Raw genomic sequence first — 23,577 nt, 5'->3', positions numbered from 1 at the left:
ATCTAAGAAATCACTGCTAAATTCAACGTCATGAAACTTTTGCCCTATGTTTTCTTCTAAGTGTTTTATTGTTTTAGGTCATATATTTAGGTCCATTTTGAGTTAATTTTTGAATATAGTGTTAGCTAAGGGTCCAACTTCATTCTTTTGCATTGGGATATTCAGTTTTCCCAGCACCATTTGTTGAAAAGACTGTCCTTTCCCCATTGAATAGCCTTGACACCCTTGTCAAAAATCATTTGACCATATGTATGAGGGTTTATTTCTGAGCTTTCTATTCTATTCCACTGGTCTCTATACCTATCTTTATGTCAATAACATATTGTTTATATTACTGTTGTTTTGTAGTAAGCTTTGAAAACAGGAAGTATGAGTCCTCCTGCTTTGTTCATTTTTTTTCAAGACTGTTTTGGCTATTTGAGGTTCCCTGAGATTCCATATGAATTTTAGGATTTTTTTTTTTTCTATTGCTGCAAAAAAAAAATGTCATTGGGGCTTTGATAGGGATTGCACTGAATCTATAAATTACTTTGGGGAGTACTGACTTTTTAACAATAGTAAGTTTTCCAATCCATGAACAGGGGGGATGTGGTTCCATTCATTTACATCCTCTTTAATTTCTTTCAGCAATGTTTTATAGTTTTCATTGTACAAGTATTCTACCTCCTTGATTAAGTTAACTGCTAAGTATTTTATTCTTTTTGATGCTACTTGTAAATGGAATTGTTTTGTAATTTCTTTTTCAAATTGTTCACTGTTAGTGTAGAAAATGCAACTGATCTTTGTTAAAGATTACCATTTTATTTTTATTTATTTTTAAATATTTATTTATTTATTTTGGCTGCGCCAGGTCTTAGTTGCAGCATGTGGGATATTCACTGCGGCATACAGGATCTTTAATTGTGGCATGATGGCTTCTAAGTTGCAGTATGCAGACTCAGCTGCGGCATGTGGACTTCTTAGTTGCAGCATGAGAACTCTTAGTTGCAGCATGCGTGCAGGATCCAGTTCCCTGACCAGGGATTGAACCCAGGCCCCTGGCATTAGGAACTGCGCGCAGTCTCACCCACTGGACCACCAGGGAAGTCTGTGACTGATTTATGTCTGTTGACTTTGCATCCTACTTTACAAAATTCATTTATTAGTTCAAATAGTTTTTTTCTTAAATATGTATTTATTTATTTTATCTTTTGGCTGCGTTGGGTCTTAGTTGCGGCACGTGGGATCTTTCGTTGCGGCACGTGGGATCTTTGTTGTGGTGTGCGGGCTTCTCTCTAGTTGTGGCGTGTGGGCTCAGTAGTTGTGGCACGTGGGCTCTCTAGTTGTGGCGTGCAGGCTCCAGAGCACGTGGGCTCTGTAGTTGTGGTGTGGGCTTAGTGGCCCCATGGCATGTGGGATTTTAGTTCCCCGACTAGGGATCGAGTCTGTGTCCCCTGCACTGGAAAGAGGATTCGTAACCACTAGACCACCAGGGAAGTCTCTCAAGTAGTTTTTTATGTAATGTTTAGGGTTTTCTACATATAAGATCATACAATCTGCAAACAGACGTAAGTTTACCTCTTTCTTTCTAGTTTGAATGTCTTTTTTTTTTTCTTGCCTAATTGTTCAATCTAGAACTTCCATTACTGTGTTGAATAGAAGTGGCAAAAGCAGACATCCTTCCTGTGTTCCTGAACTCAGAGGAAAACCTTTCATCACTGAGTATGATGTTCATTGTAGGTTATTCATATATGGCTTTTAGTATGTTGAGGAAGTTTCCTTCTGTTCCTACTTTGTTGCATGTTTCTATCATGAAAGGGTGTTAAATTTTCTCAAATGCTTGTTCTGCACTGAGATGATCAGGTGGGTTTTCTTTTTCTTTCTGTTAACGTCATGTATAACAATGATTTTCATATGTTGAATCATCCTTGCATTCCAAAGAAATCCTACTTGGCATGGTATATGATCCATTTAATATGCTACTGAATTTGATTTGCTAGTTATTTTGCTGAAAATATCTACATCAAGTTCATAATGGATACCAGTCTGTAGTATTCTTTTCTTGTTAGTGTCTTTGTCTGACTTTTGGTCTTGTTGAGGCATGTGAGCTCAGTAGTTGTGGCATGCTGGCTCAGTTGCCCTGCGGCATGTGGGATCTTAGTTCCCTGACGAGGGATCAGACCCGCATTCCCTGAATTGTAAGGTGGATTCTTTAGCACTGAACCACCAGGGAAGCCCCTAGTTCTCCTTTAAATGTTTGACAGAATTCACCAGTGAAACCATCGAGTCCAGGGCTTTTCTCTGTCAGAAAATTTTTGATTACTGATTCAATCTCTGTGCTAGTTATAGGTCATTTCAGATTTTCTACTTCTTCACGATTTCATCTTGTTAGGTTTTGTGTTTCAAGGAATTTGTCCATCTAGGTTATCCAATTTGTTGGAGTACAACTGTTCATAATACCATCTTATAATCCTTTTTATTTGGGTGGAATTGGTAGTTATGTCCCCATTTTTGTTTCTGATTCTTTTATTTTTAAAAAGTATTTATTTATTTATTTTATTTTTGGCTGCATTGGGTTTCAGCTGCAGCACGTGGGGTCTTCGTTGGAATCTTCATTGCGGCACGTGGGATCCTCTGCCAGGGCACGCGGGCTCCTCACTGTGGCGCGAGGGCTCAGTAGTTGTAGCATGCAGCCTCTCTAGTTGTGACCCGCATGCTCAGTAGATGCAGCGCGTGGGTCCAATTGCCCCATGACATGTGGGATCCCAGTTTCCTGGCCAGGGATCAAACCCACGTCCCCTGCACTGGAAGGCAGATTCTTAACCATTGGACCACCAGGGAAGTCCCTGTTTCTGATTTTAGTCTTTGAGTCTTCTTTCTTTTTTTCTTAGTCTACTTAAAGGTTTGTCAATTTTGGTGATCTTCTGGCTTCACTGATTCCCTCTATTGCTTTTCTATTCTCTATTTCCTTTTCTCAACTCTAAATTTTATTATTTCCTTCCTTCTGCTAGCTTTGGGTTCAGTTTCTTCTTTTTCTAGTTCCTTAAGCTGTAAAGTTAGGTTGTTGATGTGCTATCTTTCTTGTTAAAGAAAGCATCTAAAGCTATAAATCTGCCCCTTGGCAATGCTTTCACTGTGTCCCCTGAGTTTTGGTATGGTTGTGATTTTGTTTTCATTCATTTCTAAGTATTTTCTAGTTTCCCTTGTGATGTCTTCCTTCATCCACTGGTTGTGAAAATGTGTTTAGTTTCCATAAATTTGTGAATTTTCCTGTCCTCTGTTGTTGGTTTCTAGCTTTACCTCATTGTGGTCAGATGATATCACTTAATCTGTGGCCTAACATATCATATGGTCTATCCTGGAAAATGTCCCTTGGGCACTTGAGAAGAATGTGTATGCTGTTCCTGTTGGGTAGAGTGTTCCGTATATGTCTGTTAGATCTAGAAGGTCAATGTGTTGTTTAAGTCCTCTATTTCCTTATCTTCTGTCTGTTCTACCCATTATTAAGAGTGGAGTACTGAAGTCCCCAACTATTATTATAGAGCTCTCTACTGTTTCCTTCAGTATTGTAGAGGTATCTACAGTACCCTTCACTTCTGTCATTTTTTGCTCCATATATTTTGCTGTTATGTTAATAGGTGCATGGATATTTATAAGTGTCCTATCTACTTGTTGTATTTAACCTTTTATTAATATGTAATGTACTTCCTTAAATCAGACAGAGAAAGAGAAATATTGTATGATATCCCTTATATGCGGAATCTAAAAAGAAATGACCCAAATGAACTTACTTACAAAACAGAAACAGACTCACAGACTTAGAGAATGAACTTATGGTTACCGAGGGGAAAGGGAGAGTTAGGGAGTTTGGGATGGACATGTACACACTGCTATATTTAAAATGGATAACCAACAAGGACCTACTGTATAGCACAGGGAACTCTGCTCAATGTTACGTGGCAGCCTGGATGGAAGGGGAACTTAGGGGAGACTGGATACATGTATATGTATGGCTGAGTCACTTTGCTGTGTACCTGAAACTATCACAACATTGTTAACTGGCTATACTCCAATATAAAATAAAAAGTTAAAAATAATATGTAATGTACTTCTTTGTCTCTTGTAACCTTTTTTTTTTAAATTGGAGTATAGTTGCTTTACACTGCTGTGTCAGTTTCTGCTGTACAGCAAAGTGAATCAGCCATACATATACATATATCCCCTCTTTTTTGGATTTCCTTCCCATTTAGGACACCATAGAGCACCAAGTAGAGTTCCCTGTGCTATACAGTAGGTTCTCATTAGTTATCTATTTTACACATACCAGTGTATATATGTCAATTGCAATCTTCCAATTCACCCCCTCACATCCTGGTAACCTTTTTTGATTTAAAGTCTATTTTGTCTGATATTAGAGTAGCCACCTCTGCTCTCTTTTAGTTAGTTACTATTTGCATAGAATATATTTTTCCATCCTTTCACTTTCAATCTATTTGTGTCTTTGGATCTAAAGTGACTTGCTTATAGATAGCATATAACTGGATCATGTTTTTATCCATCCTGTCAATCTCTGTCTTTAATTGGACAGTTAATTCATTTACATTTAAAGCAATTATTGATAAGGAGGGACTTACTTCTGTCATTGTGTTATTTTTTTCATATGACTTATAGCTTTTTGGTCCCTCATTTCCTATATTACTTATTTTGTGCTTAATTTTTTGTTGTAAAATGCTTAATTTTTTTTCTCATTTTCTTTTGTTTATATTCTATAGCTATTCTCTTTATGGTTACCATAGGGATTACATTTACCATGGTAAAGTTTTAACAATCTAATTTGAATTTACATCAGCTTAACTTCAATAACATACAAAAACTCTTCTCCTTTACAGCACTATTCTCACCTCTTTTGGTTGTCGTTGTCATCACAAAATTACATCTTAATAAACTGTGTGCTCAAAAACATGAACTAATCATTCTTTTAAATGCATTAGTCTCTTAAATTACGTAGAAAAGAAGACTTGGAGTTACAAACCAATACAAAGTAATACCAAGTTTTAGACCAATAACTGTTTTTAGTAATGTATCAGTCTCTTAAATTATGTAGAAAACAAAAAGTGCAGTTACAAACCATTGTTACAATAATACTAGCTTTTATACATCCCCATGTATTTACCTTTACTATCTTTATTTCTTCATACTGCTTGCAGTTACTGTCTAGGGTCCTCTGATTTTACCCTGCAAGACTCCCTTGAGCATTTCTTACAGGGCAGGTCTATTCCCTCAGCTTTTGTTTATCTGGAAATGTCTTAATTTCTCCCTCATTTTTGAAAAACAGTTTTACTGGATATATGATTCTTGGTTGACACTTTCTTTCAGCACTTTGAATATATTGTCTCTCTACCTTCTGGCCTCCAAAGTTTCTGATGAGAAATCTGCTGACAACCTTATTTAGGACCCTTGTATGTGATGAGTCAGTTTTCTCTTGCTGTTTTCAAAATTCTTTGTCTTTGCCTCTTATAAGTTTGATTATAATGTGAGTCTCTGAGTCTCTCAGAATTCACCTTAGTTGGAGATCACTGAGCTTCTTAGATGTTTGTCTTTCATCAAATTTGAGATGTTTCCAGCCATTATTATTTTTTTGTGTGTGGTACACGGGCCTCTCACTGTTGTGGTCTCTCCCGTTGCGCAGCACAGGCTCCAGACACGCAGGCTCAGCGGCCATGGCTCACGGGCCCAGCTGCTTCGTGGCATGTGGGATCTTCCTGGACCGGGGCACGAACCCGTGTCCCCTGCATCGGCAGGCGGACTCTCAACCACTGCGCCACCAGGGAAGCCCTCCAGCCATTATTTCTTCAAATATTCTCTCTGCCCCTTTCTTCTCCTTCTAGGCTTCCCACAGTGTGTATGTTGGTCTGCTTAATGGTATCCAAACAGGTCCCTCAGGCTCTATTCACTTTTCTTCAATCATTTTCCTTTCTGTTCCTTAGACTTGATAATTTCCATTTTTCTATCTTCAAGTTCACCAATTATTTCTTCTGCCAGCTCAAGTCTGCATTTAAATCCTTCTAGTGAGTTTTTCATTTCACAATACAAGTTATTGTAGCTCCAGAATTTCTTTTTGGTTTCTTTTGAGGTTTTCTCTCCTTATTGATATTTAGATTTTATTCACACATCATTGTTTTGAGTTTTTCCATATCTTCTTTAAATTCTCTGAACATTTTAAGATAGCTGTTTTAAAGTCTTTGTCTAGTAGGTGTGCCATCAGGTCTTTTCCAGTGATAGTTTCTGTTCATTTATTTATTTCCTTTGAATAGGCCATACCTTCCTGTTTCACTGAGTGCTCTGTGATTTTTTTGTTGCTGTTGAAGACTGGACATTTGAATCTAATAAGGTGGTAATGCTGGAAATCAGATTCTCCCCCTTTCCTGGGGTTTGCTGTTTTTTGTTATTTTTTTTTTGTTTTTTGGGGGTTGTGGTAGGCTGTATCTGTGCTAAGCATCAGCCTGAAATGTAAAGTTAAGATCTTCTCAGATCTTTTCTGCACCTTTTCCTGGGAATGAACATTCACTTTCCAATTTTCCCTGCAAATGTAGTTTTGTTTTTTGTTTTTGTTTTTTTTTTTGGACATGCCACGTGGCTTGTGGCATCTTAGTTCCCTGACCAGGGAATCAAACCCAGGCCCTCAGCAGTGTAAGCGCAGAGTCCTAACCACTAGACTGCCAGGAAAGTCTCTACAGTTTTGTTTTGTTTTTTTTTCCCCCTGTAGTTGTTTTCTGATGTCCTAGTCTTTAAAGTTTGGCTCCAAAAAGGGCAAGAAGAGAAGGGAAGGAAAAAAGGCCATGGCCTGTTAAAGTCCCTTGGAAATCACTTGGAAGGGAGGAGCTGCAACAACAATGGCTGCCTGTCTCTTTGTACCTCTGTGATCAGAAGCAATCAGTATCCAGAGCATATCCTGGATATCTGGAGGACAGGATCTTTTCTGCCACCATGGTTCCTGCAAGCTGCTCCAAAAACATGTGCATAGCTGCCTGCCAGGTGGCTGATAGGTACGGAATGAGCAGCTCTGAAATTAACTGTAATTTACCTTCCAAGTCTTGCCCTAGAATTTTCAAGCAATCAGTGGAATGCAGAATTCCAACATTAGACAAATTCTGCCAATTCAATTGTTGTTTAGGTGGGGAGAAGATTCTTGGTGCTTCCTACTCTGCCATCTTCCCAGAATTCTCTCTTCTTTAGTTTCTTACCACTTGATTTTGCTTCTCTAAACAATACAGTATAATTGTGTCTGGTTTTGAACTTATATAAATGGAATCACAAGCTATATATTCTGACTAGCTTCGTTCACTCTATATTTTTATAATTTATTTAATGCTTTTGTATACAGTTGTAGTTCTATTCCTTTTCATCACTATATAGTATTCCAAAGCATAAATTAACTACAATTTACTTATCCATTCTACTAACAAAAGACCTGGGACTGTTTCAAACTTTCAATGCTTATAAGCACTATGGCACACTGAAGTATGAGTTTCTCTATGCCATACACCTAGAAGCTAAAGTCTCCGGGTATGCATATCTTCAACTTAATAAAATGTTGGTACTGTTTCTATTCCCACCATCAGAGGGTGAGATTCTCCCTTGCTTTACATCCACACTGATAACTAGTACTGTCAGATGTGTTTGCTAGGTCAGTCAGTATAATGTGGTATCCCCAATGCTATTTTACTTTGCATTTAATTGCTAGCTAGTGAGGCTGACCACCTTTTATTATATTTATGTTTTGATGTCATTTGAGATTATCTGATTTTTCCTTAATGAGTTCTTTGTATGTTCTAAATTTGAGCCCCTTGTCAAGTTATTCATGCTGCAAATATCTTCTCTGTGGTTTTGCTTTTTTACTTATTCATGGTGACAAACTGTTCTTCTTTCGATGAACAGTAGTTGCTAATTTTACACGAGCCAAATTTATCAATCTTTTTCTTTACGTTAGAACATGATGTGGCTTTGTTAAAATATTCCCTTACCTGAGGACATGAAGATGTGTGCCTCAGTTATCTTCTAAAGCTGAAGAAATAATTCAAGGTTTGGGTGGTTATTTTCCTCCTGCCAAACACCTGACTGTTCCAGCAGTGTGGGACCAAGCTGAGGTTTTTTCTCAGATGATCTGCTTGATCTACAATCCTGCAGTTCAGCTATTCTGGAGTTTCACCCTGGTGGAGGGGGCATTTCACCAGGATAGCAACACTGGCAGGCCTTGGACTCCAATTCTTATCTCTTTAGCTCTGAATCTGACAAAAGTACACTTCCACCTCTCAGATGCCTCTTCCTAATTGGCAAATACCCCATTTCTCCCAGGACAGAAGCAGTTCTGTATCACCTCTCTGTAGCATATTTATTCTTAAATGCAATGAGGTTTCTTGACTACTTCTCCTTTAAAAGAAAGTAAAGAATGCTATGAGAACCCACAGATGACGACTTTAATGGGGATAAGGAGTAGATAATTGTAAGGTAATGAGTAATGGTCAGAAAATGCCTAAGACTGAAAATGAAGGATGAGCAGTGGAAGATATCTTGAGTCAGTAGGGATGTGTCAACATAGTATGTTTGACCAGAGAGGGTCCAGGGGATAGAAGAGAAAACTAAGAAAACATAACAGATAAGTAATGTGGTTCTATCAACCATTAAACCAAAATAAAAAGAAATATTAATCATTACCTGCAATCTGTACTGAGCCATCTTCTCCAAGAAGAATATTGCCAGCTTTCACATCTCTTTAAGAAAAAAAAAATCACTTATTAAAAAACACCTATTCTTTGGAGTCACATAATTTAAGCAGTTCACTATATTCACCACAACACTGTCAATATTTAAATGTTCTATTTTGCATTAAAGGGTATTAAGGCCAACAGTAGAATTTTAAAAATTGTAGTCACTTGTACTAGAATCCAAACATTGTAAACAATAACATATAGCTTTTTACTATTAAATTTGGAAAATCTGAGGTTATTAAATACTCAATTGAGATAATAGTGGCCAAAGAATGTGACCCTCACTTACTATCACCTTATCTACTTTTTAAAATACAATGATTTTTTCTACACCCTAATATATGATCAAAAATTTTAAATGGTATGTGGTTGAAAACAGGGACTATTCTATGCCTGTAGCATAAATACATGATGGAAATTATTCAAACATCTCTATATTCTTATTAGTAACTATATATAACAGCTCAAGTAATACATGAACACATTCCTGCTATAAAAACCTAAACATCACTGAAAAGGCCAAAGTTCCTTTTGACCACTGTTCTCAAGTCTAGTATTCTCTCCAAAGTTTTCAACCATTATCAGTCTAGTTAACAGAATATGTTCCTGTGACATATCTGGACTTTTCTTCCAACATAAATGATATCGTACTATCCCTTCAAATCTACAACTTGTTTTTCTCATGCAATAATGTGTCAGTAATATCTAGCAAAATTTACAATCCCTAATTCCTATGAGTAATCCACTTCTTTGATAACCTAGAGAAACTCTCACAATGTTCACAGAATATACAAGGGGGTTGTCTACAGAATTGTTTGTAATAACAAACCAAAAATGGTAGCAACCTAGAAAGCCAAAAACAGCAAAAAGATTAAATTAATTCTGTTACATCCATGAAATGGATTAACGTCAATCAACATGTCATGCCCTCTAATACATAATACATACTGCTAAGTGAACAAATCAAACAGGACAGTGCATTTTGTATGCCACCATTAATGTTACACACACACAAACACACACACCCCCTTCCATACACAGAGAGCAATGAATTTATTTCCTTTAGTGGAGAGGAGTGGGATCAGAGTCTTGTGGGAATGGACTCACTTATTTGTTTCATAATTAAAAATAAATATAATTAAATAAAAGAGAGCCAGGTCTTGAAGCTAGACAAGAAAGAAAAGTGAGGCTAGCTCATGGAAGAAGACCCTGTTTGTCAGGAAAAAGAACCAGTGAAAGGACACTTCATCTCTTCCTTGTCCCTGTCTTCTTTCCCCTATCCTTAGCTATAACCATTCCTTGGTAAACAATGAACAACAGTTTCACAACTGTGTGTAGCAACGTCACCATACCAAGAGTATACAATACCTTTCCTGAATATATACTGAATCATTCGGAAATCATGTTACTGAGTATTTTTTCCTGCTTATAAATCCAAGCAATTTATAGGACCTTTCCCAGAGGCTGACTTAGAATGGAGGTTGGCTCACTTTGCCCTACAAACCTAAAGTCTACACCATGAACAGGAGAGAACTGAGGATATCTCCTTCCCTTGGTGACAAGACCATTCAACTAAGGCAACCATGAACCTTCAACTCCTTTTTCTGGGCTCATCTGGAATGACATCTAAAATTTAACGGGAAAAACAATATATAGTTTAGTCACTTCCTCCTTGTGTTTCTGCAGCAGGCTGTAATGTTAGTACAGATCATAAAAATATAATCTTTCTCATTTCACCATGAGTCATATCTTAGTACATTTCTATTATCATCTGCACTTACTTAGTATTATAATTAGTGCATAGGGGGCATCTCCCAGATACTCATCAAATAGATTTAAATAACTAAATAGAAGACAACCTGCCTTAAATCTTCTTAGGGAGATAAGTGAATCATTAAATCAATCCATCCATCCAACTAAACACTAAAATAAAAATTGATTGTTTCTGAAGAGATGTGGAGTAGTAAATCAATCAATCCAACTTAAATACAAAAATAAAATTGTTCCCTCCTGCCACCCCACCTCCCAACTCCCACCTCCTATCCATCTAAATAGGAGAGCAGTTAAACGATGGTATATCTATATAATGAAATACTATGAATACTAACGAATATATATGTTAATACGGAACAATCTCCAAATATATTAAGTGAAATAACAATACTACATACATCATATTGCCATTTGTCTTTTTTTTTTTAAGCAGGAGGGAGATGTATACAGTATGTTTATATTGCCATAAAAATCTCTCTCAAAGGAATCACAAGAAAATGGCAAGAAGTGGTTCCCTTTAGACCAGGGTACTAGAGGTTCAGTGAAGGAAGGAGATTTTTTCTTTTTTTAAATGTTTTATTATATTTATTTATTGTTTGTTTATTTGTTTATTTATTTATGCCTGCCTTGGGTCTTTGTTGCTGTGAGCAGGCTTTCTCTAGTAACAGCAAGCGGGCGCTACTCTTCGTCGCGGTGCGCGGGCTTCTCATTGTGGTGGCTTCTCTTGTTGCAGAGCACAGGCTCTAGGTTCGCGGGCTTCAGTAGTTGTGGCACGCAGGCTAAGTAGTTGTGGCTCGCAGGCTCTAGAGCTCAGGCTCAGCAGTTGTGGTGCACAGGCTTAGTTGCTCTGCGGCATGTGGGATCCTCCTGGACCAGAGCTCAAACCCGTGTCCCCTGCCTTGGCAGGATGATTCTTAACCACTGCGCCACCAGGGAAGTCCCTAAAATGCTTTATTATTTTTAGAACAGTTTTAGATTTACATAAAAATTGAGAAGATAGTGCAGAGGAGTTCCCATACACCTGTCACGCAGTTTCCCCTATTATTAACATGACACATTAAATGGTTCTGTTGCCACAGTAATGAACTAGTATTGATGCATTACTATTAACTAAGGTCTACAATTTATTCAAATATTTTAGTTTTAACCTAATGTCCTTTTTCTTTCCCAGGATACCATGTTCCATTTAGTTGTCATGTCTTCTTAGGGGCTTCTCTTGTCTGTGACAGTTAATCTTTGACTTTCCTTGTTTTTAATGACCTTGACAGTTTTGAGGAATAACGGTCCAGCATTTTGTAGAATGCCCCTCTATTGGAATTTGTATGATGTTTTCCTCATGATTAAACTGTTGTTATGAGTTTTGGGAAGGAAAACCACAGAAGTCAAGTGCCATTTTCATCACATCATATCAAGGGTACATAGTTATCATCATGTTTTAGCACAGTTGATATGGTGAAGACTTGTTTTTTTATCATATACCATTTGTACCATTTGAATTTCTAAGCCTATATTTGCATTACCCACTCAAATAATGTTTTCTAAGCTTTTGTCTTAAGTGAAGAAACAGTAATCCATTTTCAGTAGAACCTACACTTCGGGTGACTACTTTTCCTGATCAATTCTCCAGATAATCAATTCATGTTTCCCTTTTCAAACCAAAAGTGCAAAATATAGAACAGTTTCCAAGAGTAAAAGCAGAGGAAGATCATGAAGCTAAATGGCTCACTGGACAATTAAACACACCACAGTCTGTCCTCACACACAACAGGGCAAATGACCTTTCAAGGAAAAGATCTGTAACTAAATCTCTGGAAATCAATGTAATAGTCCTTAACTGAAGAACCTTTGTTACCTGCCTCAAAGGATATCAAGCAACCCAACAGCCCCAACAGCTAAATCCTCCAACCACTCTTAAATAGCAAGAACAGTGAGTGTTGTTTTTCACAGCTTGATGCCATTTCTCACAAGTCACTATTGCACCAAAGTTACAGATTCCTTTTAAAATTAAAAGGAATATCATAGACATACTTGACTTTCTCATTAGTACAGAACACAAGTTTCTCCCCATCACATTTTTTAAAAAATTTATTTACTTTTAGTTATTTTATTTTTGCCTGTATTGGGTCTTCATTGCTGTGCGCGGGCTTTCTCTAGTTGCGGCGAGCGGGCTTCTCATTGCGGTGGCTTCTCTTGTTGCAGAGCACAGGCTCTAGGCGCACAGGCTTCAGTAGTTGTGGCACATGGGCTCAGTAGTTGTGGCTCGTGGGCTCTAGAGCGCAGGCTCGGTAGTTGTGGTGCACAGATCGAACCCGTGTCCCTGCATTGGCAGGTGGATTCTTAACCACTGTGCCACCAGGGATCAAACCCGTGTCCTTGCATTGGCAGGCGGATTCTTAACCACTGTGCCACCAGGGCTCGAACCCATGTCCCTGCATTGGCAGGTGGATTCTTAACCACTGCGCACCCAGGGAAGCCCCCCATTACATTTTTATGACTCATCAATAGGCACAGTTTATGGAAAACATGAAAAAGGCCAAGAGAAGAAATGAATCAAGACAAAAGCTGGAAAATACACTACATTTAGGCATCTTAAACTGACTAAATATCTACCATTTCTGTTAAAGCTAACCTCTTTAAATGGGAAAAATATTTGGGTATGTAGATACAGAGAGAAAAGTGTAAGTCTAATTTAGATACTTGTTCACCCTAGTCAAAACCTCTAAAGCCTGGGGAGTCAAGGAGAAAACACAGTAGAAACAATAAAATTATTTGACCTAATCCACCAGACTGACACAAATCTACCTGAAATAACAATTGGACTCTAAAGCTATGAGAAGTAACAAAACCTACTAAAAACATCCATCTCTGTTTCCCAGTAAAACAACTTTATCCCAACGTTTCTCCTGTTGAAATCTCAGTGCATCTTGGCTAAAGTGTAAGTAGGGTTCTTAGCCTTGGCTGCATATTAGGATCTCTTGGGGAACTTTCAGAAGTCCCAATGCCAAGGCCTCATCATAGACCAGGTAAATGAATTTCTGGCAGTGGATCCAGGAACTGGTACTTATTAAAGTTTCCCAGGTGATTCCAATATGAAGGCAACATTAAGGTTCTCTGATTTTATGTGTAAGAGAATTTCCATTCCAGCAACATGGCAGAGACTTTCATCACTTACTACCCAGGCCTTGGCCCCAAGATACACCATTCCCCTTCTCCAAACACAAAGAAATGCTGGATTAATTAGGGGGGGAAACTGCCACATAAATGAACATGAAATAAAGAAAAGGAAATCTTCAGAAATGAAAAGGACACTTAAGAGCAGAGCAGTAAGCCTTGGGAGACAGAACAGAGATACTCCGCCAAATAGCTAGGGAGCTCAGGCTTTAAAATCCACCCATAAACAGAATACCTGGCATTGGGCTAGCTTAAGGTTGAGAAAGAGAACTGAGACCGCTCATAAACCTAGGACCCTGGGAAGACTGAGCCACAATGAAACGTATACTTGCCAAAGGCAAGCCAGTAAAGCCATATTAAAATAAGACCTAACTGTCTTTAATACAAAAGCATTACTAGGAATAAAAAGCATCATTATATAACAACAACAAAAAAAAGGGAATAATTTACCAAGAAGATAACAATCCTGAACCTGTATGTACCTATAAAATATCTTTCAATCGCAGAGGACTATAGTTCAAAGGGGTCATTAGTGTTGTAGGGCTAACTTCAGCTACTTCTGGCCTCCACTGTTCTGATGTGAAGTCAACTCCTCCTAATCATACTGATGCTCTGTCTTAGTCTGTTCAGGCTGCTATAACAAAAATACCAGACTGGGCAACTTAAACAACCAACATTTATTTCTCACAGTTCTGGAGGCTGGAAAGTCCAAGATCAAAGCCGGGGCAGATTTGGTGCCTGGTGAGGAGCTGCTTCCCTGTTCATGAGTGACCACCTTTTCACTGTATCTTCACAAGGCAGAAGGGGCAAGGGAGTTCTCTGGGGTCTCTTTTTTTTTTTTTTTTTTTTTTTTTGCAGTACGCGGGCCTCTCACTGTTGTGGCCTCTCCCGTTGCAGAGCACAGGCTCCGGATGCGCAGGGTCAGCAGCCATGGTTCATGGGCCAAGCCGCTCCGTGGCATGTGGGATCTTCCCATACCGGGGCACGAACCCGTGTCCCCTGCATCGGCAGGCGGACTCTCAACCACTGCGCCACCAGGGAAGCTCTCTGGGGTCTCTTTTATAAGGACACTAATACCATTCATGTGGGCTCTACCCTCATGACCTATGTACCTCCCAAAGGCTCCACCTACAAATACCACCACATTGAGGATTAGGTTTCAACATATGAATTCTGAGGGGACACAAACATTCAGTCTACAGCACTCCCCCTACATGATAAGTTGTTTTTCTCTTGCTGCCTTCAAGATATTCTTTGTGTTTAGGTTTCAATAGTGTGACTATGATGTGTCTAGGTATAGATCTCTTTGTTATTTATCTTTTTTTTTTTTTTTTTTTTTTTTTTTTTTTGCGGTACACGGGCCTCTGTCTGTTGTGGCCTCTCCCGTTGCGGAGCACAGGCTCCGGACGCGCAGGCTCAGCGGCCATGGTTCACGGGCCCAGCCACTCCGCGGCATGTGGGATCTTCCCGGACCTGGGCACGAACCCGTGTGCCCTGCATCGGCAGGCGGACTCTCAACCACTGTGCCACCAGGGAAGCCCTGTTATTTATCTTAACTGTGGTTCGTTAAGCTTCTTAAATTTGTAGATTAATGTTTTTCCTCAAATTTGGAAGTTTTAGGTCACTATTTCTTTCAATATTTTTTTGTCCCTTTTACTCATTTAGCTAAATGAGAGCTGACAGATTTAACAAAGTAGATGTTACAGTCATACACAATTGAGCACAGATTGAATTTGTGCCTGAACTTGATGTAAGTCAATTTGATTGCTTTCTAAAAAAGACAGCGGGGCTTCCCTGGTGGCGCAGTGGTTGAGAGTCCGCCTGCCAATGCAGGGGACACGGGTTCGTGCCCCGGCCCGGGAAGATCCCACATGCCGCAGAGCGGCTAGGCCCGTGAGCCATGGCCGCTGAGCCTGTGCGTCCGGAGCCTGTGCTCCGCCACGGGAGAGGCCACAACAGTGAGAGGCCCGCGTACCGCAAAAAAGAAAAAGAAAAAAAAACAGTGGACTTAACGTGTATTTCAGTGTGTATTTTGGGTTACTTTTACCATTGACTATGTAAGTCTGAGTATGTAAAGGTTTAGGGAAAAGAATATACTTCTATCCATGTTCTGAAGGGAGGACTTTGACTTTTAAAAATAGAGATACGATATATTAAATAAGACAACAATTGCATATTTAAAGAAGAATAATTCAGTGGCAGATCTAAATTCTATTGAGTTAGTAACTAAAAACTATAATTGATATTGAAACCCAGCATGATATGTATGCCCAGCATCACTGATTAGCACAATATTTCCTAGAAGACTTTGGAAGTAGACTGCTACATTCAGATCCCAGCTCTGTCACTAGCTGGGTGACCTTTGGCAAGTTACTTAACTCTCTTTGCCTTGGTTTCGTCATCTGTAAAGTAGGAATAATAATAGTACCAGGGGCTTCCCTGGTGGCGCAGTGGTTAAGAATCCACCTGCCAATGCAGGGGACATGGGTTTGAGCTCTGGTCCAGGAGGATCCCACGTGCCGCGGAGCAACTAAGCCCGTGTGCCACAGCTACTGAGCCTGTGCTCTAGAGCCCATGAGCCACAACTACTGAGCCTGTGTGCCACAACTACTGAAGCCCACGTGCCTAGAACCTGTGGTCCACACAAAGAGGAGCCACCACAGTAAGAAGTAGGCGCACGGCAGCAAAGAGTAGGCCTTGCTCACCGCAACTAGAGAAAAAGCCCATGCGTAGCAATGAAGACCCAATGCAGCCAAAAATTAATTAATTAATTAAAAAAAAAATAGTACCAACTCATAAAATAATTGTGAAGATTAAATCAGGTTAAGGTAGAAAATACACTTAGAAAAGTATTTAGGGACTTCCCTGGCAGTCCAGTGTCTAAGACTCCATGCTCTCAATGCAGGGGGCCCAGGTTCGATCTCTGGTCAGGGAACTAGACTCTATATGCTGCAACTAAGAGTTCACATGCCGCAACTAAGGCCCAGTGCAGCCAAGTAATAAATACTTAAAAAAAGAAAAAAGTATTTAGCACACAAGTTGCAGTGAATGCTAGCTGTCATTATTATCTACACCAGGGGTCAACATTTTCTTAAAGGGCCAGATAGTAAATAGGGTTTGTGGGGCAGATGATATCTGTCACCACTACTTTTTCTCTGTAGTGCTAAAATGTGCATGGCTGTGTTTTAAAAAAGAAACCCAAACAAAAAAACAAACAAAAAACAGGCATCAGGCTGCATTCATCCTGTGGGCCAGAGTCTGTCAATCACTGATGATCTATATGGTGGTAAAATAATTTTTTTTTCCTCTCACACGACAGTCTGGGCATGAGTGACATCAGTTCAGCATGGTAACTCCACAGAGTTGGTGATTCAGGTTCCTCATATTTTATTGCTCTACCATCTCTAAGTCCTTGCTGCACAGTCCAAGATGCCTTACTACCACATCCACATTTCAATGGAAGGAAGGAAAGGGCATAGAGAGGTTATGCCACTTTCTGTGAGCAGTGGTTCTCAGCGTATTTGGCAATGTCTAGAGATATTTTAGGTTGTCGCAATGGGCACTGGGGGCGGTGTGTATGTGTGTGCTACTGGCGTGTAATAGGTAGAAGCCGGATATGCTGCTAGATCCGTTCTATAACGCACAGGATAGCCCCTGAAACAAAGAATTGCCCAGCCCAAAAGTCAGTGGTGCTGCGACTGATAAAACCTGTTAAGGGAACACTATTGTTTCCATCACAGTGGCTAGAAACTAAATCACACAGTCAAATCTGGCCTGCGTGGGAGGCTATGAAATGCTGCCTTTCCTCTGGGTATTCATGTGCCCAGTAAAAAATGTTTTTTTCTTTTAATTCTAAAACAAGGGGAGACATATTAGGGGCCAATTAGCAGTCTATAGCATATGTCTTTCTAGAAGATTACTTGATGAACATGGAATCAGAACTGAGGTATTAACTGAATTATGTTCATTGCTAGTATCAAGGTATGTATACACAGGGTTATCACCATTCAGAGGACAGGAATCCTGTTTTTCAGGGCACCTTTTCCCTTGACAGTGTGGGAAATAAATTCCTAAACATTTACTCTTTGGTCATGTTCCCTTTTCAGTCATTTGTTAACACATTATTTTAACTAGGTACAAAACAACTGATTAGGTACAATTTTAGATGAAAAATACTATTGTCTTAAGAATATACTTTCAGTGTTTCCAAGATTTCTAGTTTACATGTTATTCCTTAGAATCAATTACTCTCTTTTATCCTCATAAAAAGAAAGTTTGGGGTTTCCCTGGTGGCGCAGTGGTGAAGAATCCACCTGCTAATGCAGGAGACACGGGTTTGAGCCCTCACAACTATTGAGCCTGTGCTCTAGAGCCCGCGAGCCACAACTACTGAGCCTGCGTGCCACAACTACTGAAGCCTGCACATCTGGAGCCCATGCTCCACAACAAGAGAAGCTACCACTCCCTGGTGGCACAGCGGTTAAGAATCCGCCTGCCAATGCAGGGGACACGGGTTTGAGCCCTGGTCTGGGAAGATCCCACATGCCGCAGAGCAACTAAGCCCATGCACCACAACTACTGAGCTACTGAGCCTGCACTCTAGAGCCTGCAAGCCACAACTACTGAGCCCCTGTGCCAGAACTACTGAAGCCTGCGTGCCTAGAGCCCGTGCACCGCAACAAAGAGTAGCTCCAGCTCACTGCAACCAGAGAAAAGCCCGCGCACAGCAAAGAAGACCCAATGCAGCCAAAACTAAAATAAATAAAATAAATTAACTTAAAAATAAAAAGAAGCCACTGCAATGAGAAGCCCACGTGCCGCAACAAAGAGTAGCCCCCACTCACCACAACTAGAGAAAGCCCGTGCGCAGCAAGGAAGACCCAACACAGCCAAAAATAAAAATTAATTAATTTTAAAAAAAAGTTTGTTTCCTTTGTAAGACTTAAGCAGGTGGAAAAACTTAAACAACTGGAAAGAATTATTCATTTTTCCTAGAATGAGATGCTTTTATAGATGAGTGATTTCACTTACTATATGTTGATTTTCTTTAAAATGCTTCTACTCTCAGGGTAATCTAATCAAAAGTTTGTGTGTAGGGGGAGGGAATACCTTGTTTTTTTCCTCCATATTCTGATTACTCCTTAAAACCTCAGTTTTACAAATTGGTAGTCGTCTGATCTTTGATCTGTTACTTTTCTGGGCCTTTGCTTGTCTGTTTGCTGATGGATTAGGGTTAAGTAGGTGATTTTTTTTTAACTGAGGTATAAAATTGTAAGATATAAATAAATAAGATATATTGTAAGATAAATAAATTTGTAAGATATAAATAAAGCTGTAAGATATTTAAAGTGTACAATGTGATGGTTTGGTACACATATACACTGGGAAAGGATTAACTCCATAGAGTTAATTAACACATTTATCACCTCACATATTTACTTTTTTTTTTTGAGAACATTTAAATCCTACTCTCTTAGCAAACTGCAATAATATGATACAGTGTTATCCACTATAGTCAACATGATATACATGAAATTCTCAGACCTTATTCATCTTATAACTGAAAGTTTGTACTTTCACCAACCTCTCCCTGTTTCCCTCACCCACTCAGCCCCTGGCAACCACTTTTCTACTATTTCAAGGAATTTAACTGTGTGTGTGTGTGTGTGTGTGTGTGTGTGTGTGTGTGTATGTGTGTGTGTTTTAAGATCCCACATATTAAGTGATACCATGCAGTATCTGTCTTTCTCTGTCTGGCTTAATTCACTTAGCATAACATGCCCTCCAAGTTCATCCATGTTGTCACAAATGACAGGACTTCCTCCTTTTCATGGATGAATAAAGTCCATTGTATATGTGTGTGTGTGTGTGTGTGTGTGTGTGTGTGTGTGTGTATCACAATTTCTTTATCCATTCATCCATGACACACACTAAGGTTGTTTCCATATCTTGGCTATTGTGAATAATGCTGAATACGGGAGTACAGATATCTCTTTGAGATAATGACTTCATTTCTTTTGGACATATACCCAGCAATGCGATTTCTGGATCTTATTGTAATTCTTTTTTTTTGGCTGCGCCACACAGCTTGTGGGATCCTAGCTGCCAGACCAGGGATCAAACCTGTGCCCCCTGCATTGGAAGTGCGGAGTCTTAACCACTGGACCGCCAGGGAAGTCTCCCTGTAATTCTATTTTTAATTTCTTGAGGAACCTCCATACTGTTTCCACAGTGGCTGTACCAGTTTACACTCCCAACATCAGTACACAAGGGTTCCCTTTCTCCATATCCTTGCCAGCATCTGATATCTTGTCTTTTTGTTTTGTTTTGTTTTGTTTTTTGGCTGCACCACACGGCTTGTGCGATTTTAGTTCCCTGGCCAGAGACTGAACCCTGGCCCTTGGCAGTGAAAGCACGGAGTCCTAACCACTTGACCACCAGGGAATTGCCTGATATCTTGTTTTTTTGATAACAGACATCCTAACAGGTGTGAGATGATATTTCATTGTCGTTTTGATTTGCATTTCCCCAATGGTTAGTGATGTTGATCACCTTTTTCACATGTATCTGTTGGCTACTTATATGTGTTCCTTGGAAAAATGTCTATTCAGGTCCTTTCCCCATTTTTTTAATTGGGTTGTTTTTATTTTTTTGCCTCTGAGTTGTATGAGTTCCTCCTATTTTGGGGATGTTATCCCCTTATCAGACATGTGGTTTGCGAATATTTACTCCTATTTAGTAGGTTGCCTTTTTACTTTTTTGATGATTTCCTTTGCTGTGCAGAAGCTTTTTAGTTTGATGTGGTCTAATTTTTAAAGTTTTTGCTTTTGTTGCCTTTGTGATTGGTGTCAAATCCAAAAAATCATTGCCAAGACCAATTTCAAGGATATGTTTTCTTCTAGGAGTTTTTTTTTTTTTTTCGGTACGCAGGCCTCTCACTGTTGTGGCCTCTCCCGTCGCGGAGCACAGGCTCCGGACGCGCAGGCTCAGCGGCCATGGCTCACGGGCCCAGCCACTCTGCAGCATGTGGGATCTTCCCGGACCGGGGCACGAACCAGTGTCCCCTGCATCAGCAGGCGGACTCTCAACCACTGAGCCACCAGGGAAGCCCTCTTCTAGGAGTTTTTATACTTTCAGGTCCTAAGTTCATGTCTTTAATCCATTTTGAGTTGATTCCTCTGTATGGTATAAGATAGAGGTCAGTATCATTTTTTTGTATGATGTTTGTTGTGGACTTACCATAAATGGCCTTTATTATGTTATTCCCTCTATACCCAGTTTGTCAAAAGTTTTCATTATGAAAGGATGTTGAATTTTCTCAAAAAGCTTCTTCTGCATTTATTGAGATGACCATGATTTTATGGTTCATTTTGTTAAAGTTGTGTATCATAGTGATTGATTTGCAGATGTTGGACCACGCTTGCATCCCTGGAATAAATCCCACTTAATCATGCTGTATGATCCTCTTAACATACTGTTGAATTTTGTTTGCTAACATTTTGTTGAAGATCTCTGCATATATGTTTATCAAGGATATTGGCCTGTAATTTTCTTTTCTTCTAGTGTCCTTGTCTGGCTTTGGTATCAGGGTAATGCTGGCCTTGTAAAATGAGTTTGTAATGTTTCCTCCTCTTCTAGTTTTTGGAAGAGTTTGAGAAGGATTATTATAATTTCCTCTTTAAATATTTAGTAAAATTCACCAGTGAAGCCATCAGTCCTGGATTTTTGTTGGGAGGTTTTTGATTATTGAATTGATCTCCTTAGTAGTAATTGGTCCATTTAGATTTTCTATTTCTTCATGATTCAGTCTTGGTAGATTGTATGTTTCTAGGAGTTTATCCATTTCTTCTAGGTTGTATAATTTGTTGGCATATAATTGTTCATAGTAGTCTCTTATGATCCCTTATACTTCTGTGGTATCAGCTGTAATGTCTCCTCTTTCATTTCTGAATTTAATTTATTTGAGTCCTCTCTCTTTTTCTCTTGGTGAGTCTAGCTAACAATTTGTCTATTTATCTTTTTAAGAAACCAGTTCTTAAAAACTGGTTTCATTGATCTTTACAACTGTATTTTTAGTCTGTATTTCACATATTTCCACTGTAATGTTTTTATTTAACTTCCTTCTGCTAACTCTGGGCTCAGTCTGTTCTTATTTTTGTAGTTTGTTAAAAGTAGGTGATTTTAAATGTTATATCTTGTTGTGTTCTTCCATTCTTTTTCAGCTTTCTTTGGTTTTAATTGAGCATTTTATATGATTCGATTTTTCTTTCCTCTCTTAGCGTATTCTTTTTTTTTCCTTTTTTAGTGGTTGCCCTGGAGTTTGCTCTACACATCTACAACTAATCCAAGTCCACTTTCACATAGCACTGCACCACTTCCCTGAGTTTCCTTTCAATCTCATATATCCTGGACTGGGTATTATAGTCTTGCAACCCAGAACTGTCAATAGGCATAGACCAAGAAAAAAAAAAAGAAGTAGTTCTAAGCCTGCTCTCTGTGGCCAAAGGATCAGGAAAGGGGCAGCACAGCTCAGACCTAGCAGGGACTCCATCCCCGACTACATAGCTGGAATGGAAGGCTGACCGACTAGGCCAGAACCAGAGGTGCCAATGAAGACCAGACAGGAAACTCCATTGCCCAATCCACATCTAGTGCAGCAGGTAGGCCCATGCTGCCTACACCAGCACCACCGATAGGCCCAGCCAGTATCTCCCATTCTTCCACCCAGCAGCAGAAAGTGACCCAGGTCTGGCACCTCTTGGTCCTCTACACCAGGGGTCCCCATTCCCCAGGGTCGCAGACCGTTACTGGGCCGTGGCCTGTTCTAAACCATTCCCCCAACCCCACCCTAGTGTGTGGAAAAATTGTCTTCCATGAAACCAGTCCCTGGTGCTAAAAAGTTTGGGGACTGCTGCACAGTGGCAAAGGATGACCCAGACCCAGTGTCTCCCAACTCCCCACTCAGTAGCAAAAGTGCCTTTCATGTCCACAGGCAATACCACAGAATGAGTGGGAGCCCAATTGCGGCCAGGTGGCCTGGCCCACAAGGTGAGCCCAAGAAGTGCTCACAGACCCACAGGCACAGCCACTATCTCCCACCTTCCACCTAGCAGCACCAGGCCTGGGGAAGGGCACTCTACTCCAATGGGTGGCATCAGCAGGGATCGAGAAGAGAGCCCCAGCAGTGCCACAGGAACAAAACAAACCAGAACAACACTGCAAGGGCTCTAAAAAATCAGGGCAATTGCCTGCTAAAATATATTATATCACTATATTATTATTTTAATAGGATCAAGAGTCTCCTAACGTAACATCCAAAACATCCATGATAAAATTTAAAAAAAAAATCATTCAACATACCAAGAACCAGGAAAAACTTCAAAAAGAAAAGACAACTAAATGATGTCAACATGGGCTTCCCTGGTGGTGCAGTGGTTGCGAGTCCACCTGCCGATGCAGGGGACACGGGTTCGTGCCCCAATCCAGGAAGATTCCACATGCCGCGGAGCGGCTGCGCCCGTGAGCCATGGCCGCTGAGCCTGCACGTCCGGAGACTGTTGCTCCGCAATGGGAGAGGCCACAACAGTGAGAGGCCCGCGTACCGCAAAAAAAAAAAAAAAAAAAAAAATGATGTCAAGACAAAGATGAATCAGGTTTTGGAATTATTTGACAAGAATTTTAAAGCAGCCATCATGAAAATGCTTCTAACATACAATTTGGAAATCTCAAAACAAATGAAAAACAGAAAATATCAGCAAAAAAAAAAAAAGCTATAAAAAAGAACCAAATAAAAATTATATAACTGAAAACCTACACTAACTGAAATAAAAAGCTCAAGGAATGGGTTCCAGAGTAGAATGGAGAGGACAGAGGATAGAATCAGCAA

At 39.7% G+C, this 23,577-nt stretch overlaps 1 protein-coding gene across 1 annotated transcript in view; it reads right to left on the bottom strand.

The window, feature by feature from the left end:
• OXSR1 (oxidative stress responsive kinase 1) overlaps window positions 1-23,577 on the bottom strand; it is a 101,339-nt gene that overhangs the window by 35,491 nt on the left and 42,271 nt on the right. The window contains exon 5 of the mRNA XM_060022187.1: window positions 8,695-8,750. Coding sequence (XP_059878170.1) covers window positions 8,695-8,750 — 56 coding nt within the window. The remainder of the gene's footprint in view (window positions 1-8,694; window positions 8,751-23,577) is intronic.

Source organism: Delphinus delphis, chromosome 10 (assembly GCF_949987515.2).
Source record: "Delphinus delphis chromosome 10, mDelDel1.2, whole genome shotgun sequence".
Classification (NCBI taxonomy): domain Eukaryota; kingdom Metazoa; phylum Chordata; class Mammalia; order Artiodactyla; family Delphinidae; genus Delphinus; species Delphinus delphis.
Note: the sequence above shows the minus strand (reverse complement) of the source record. Positions and strands in the feature narration are given on the sequence as shown.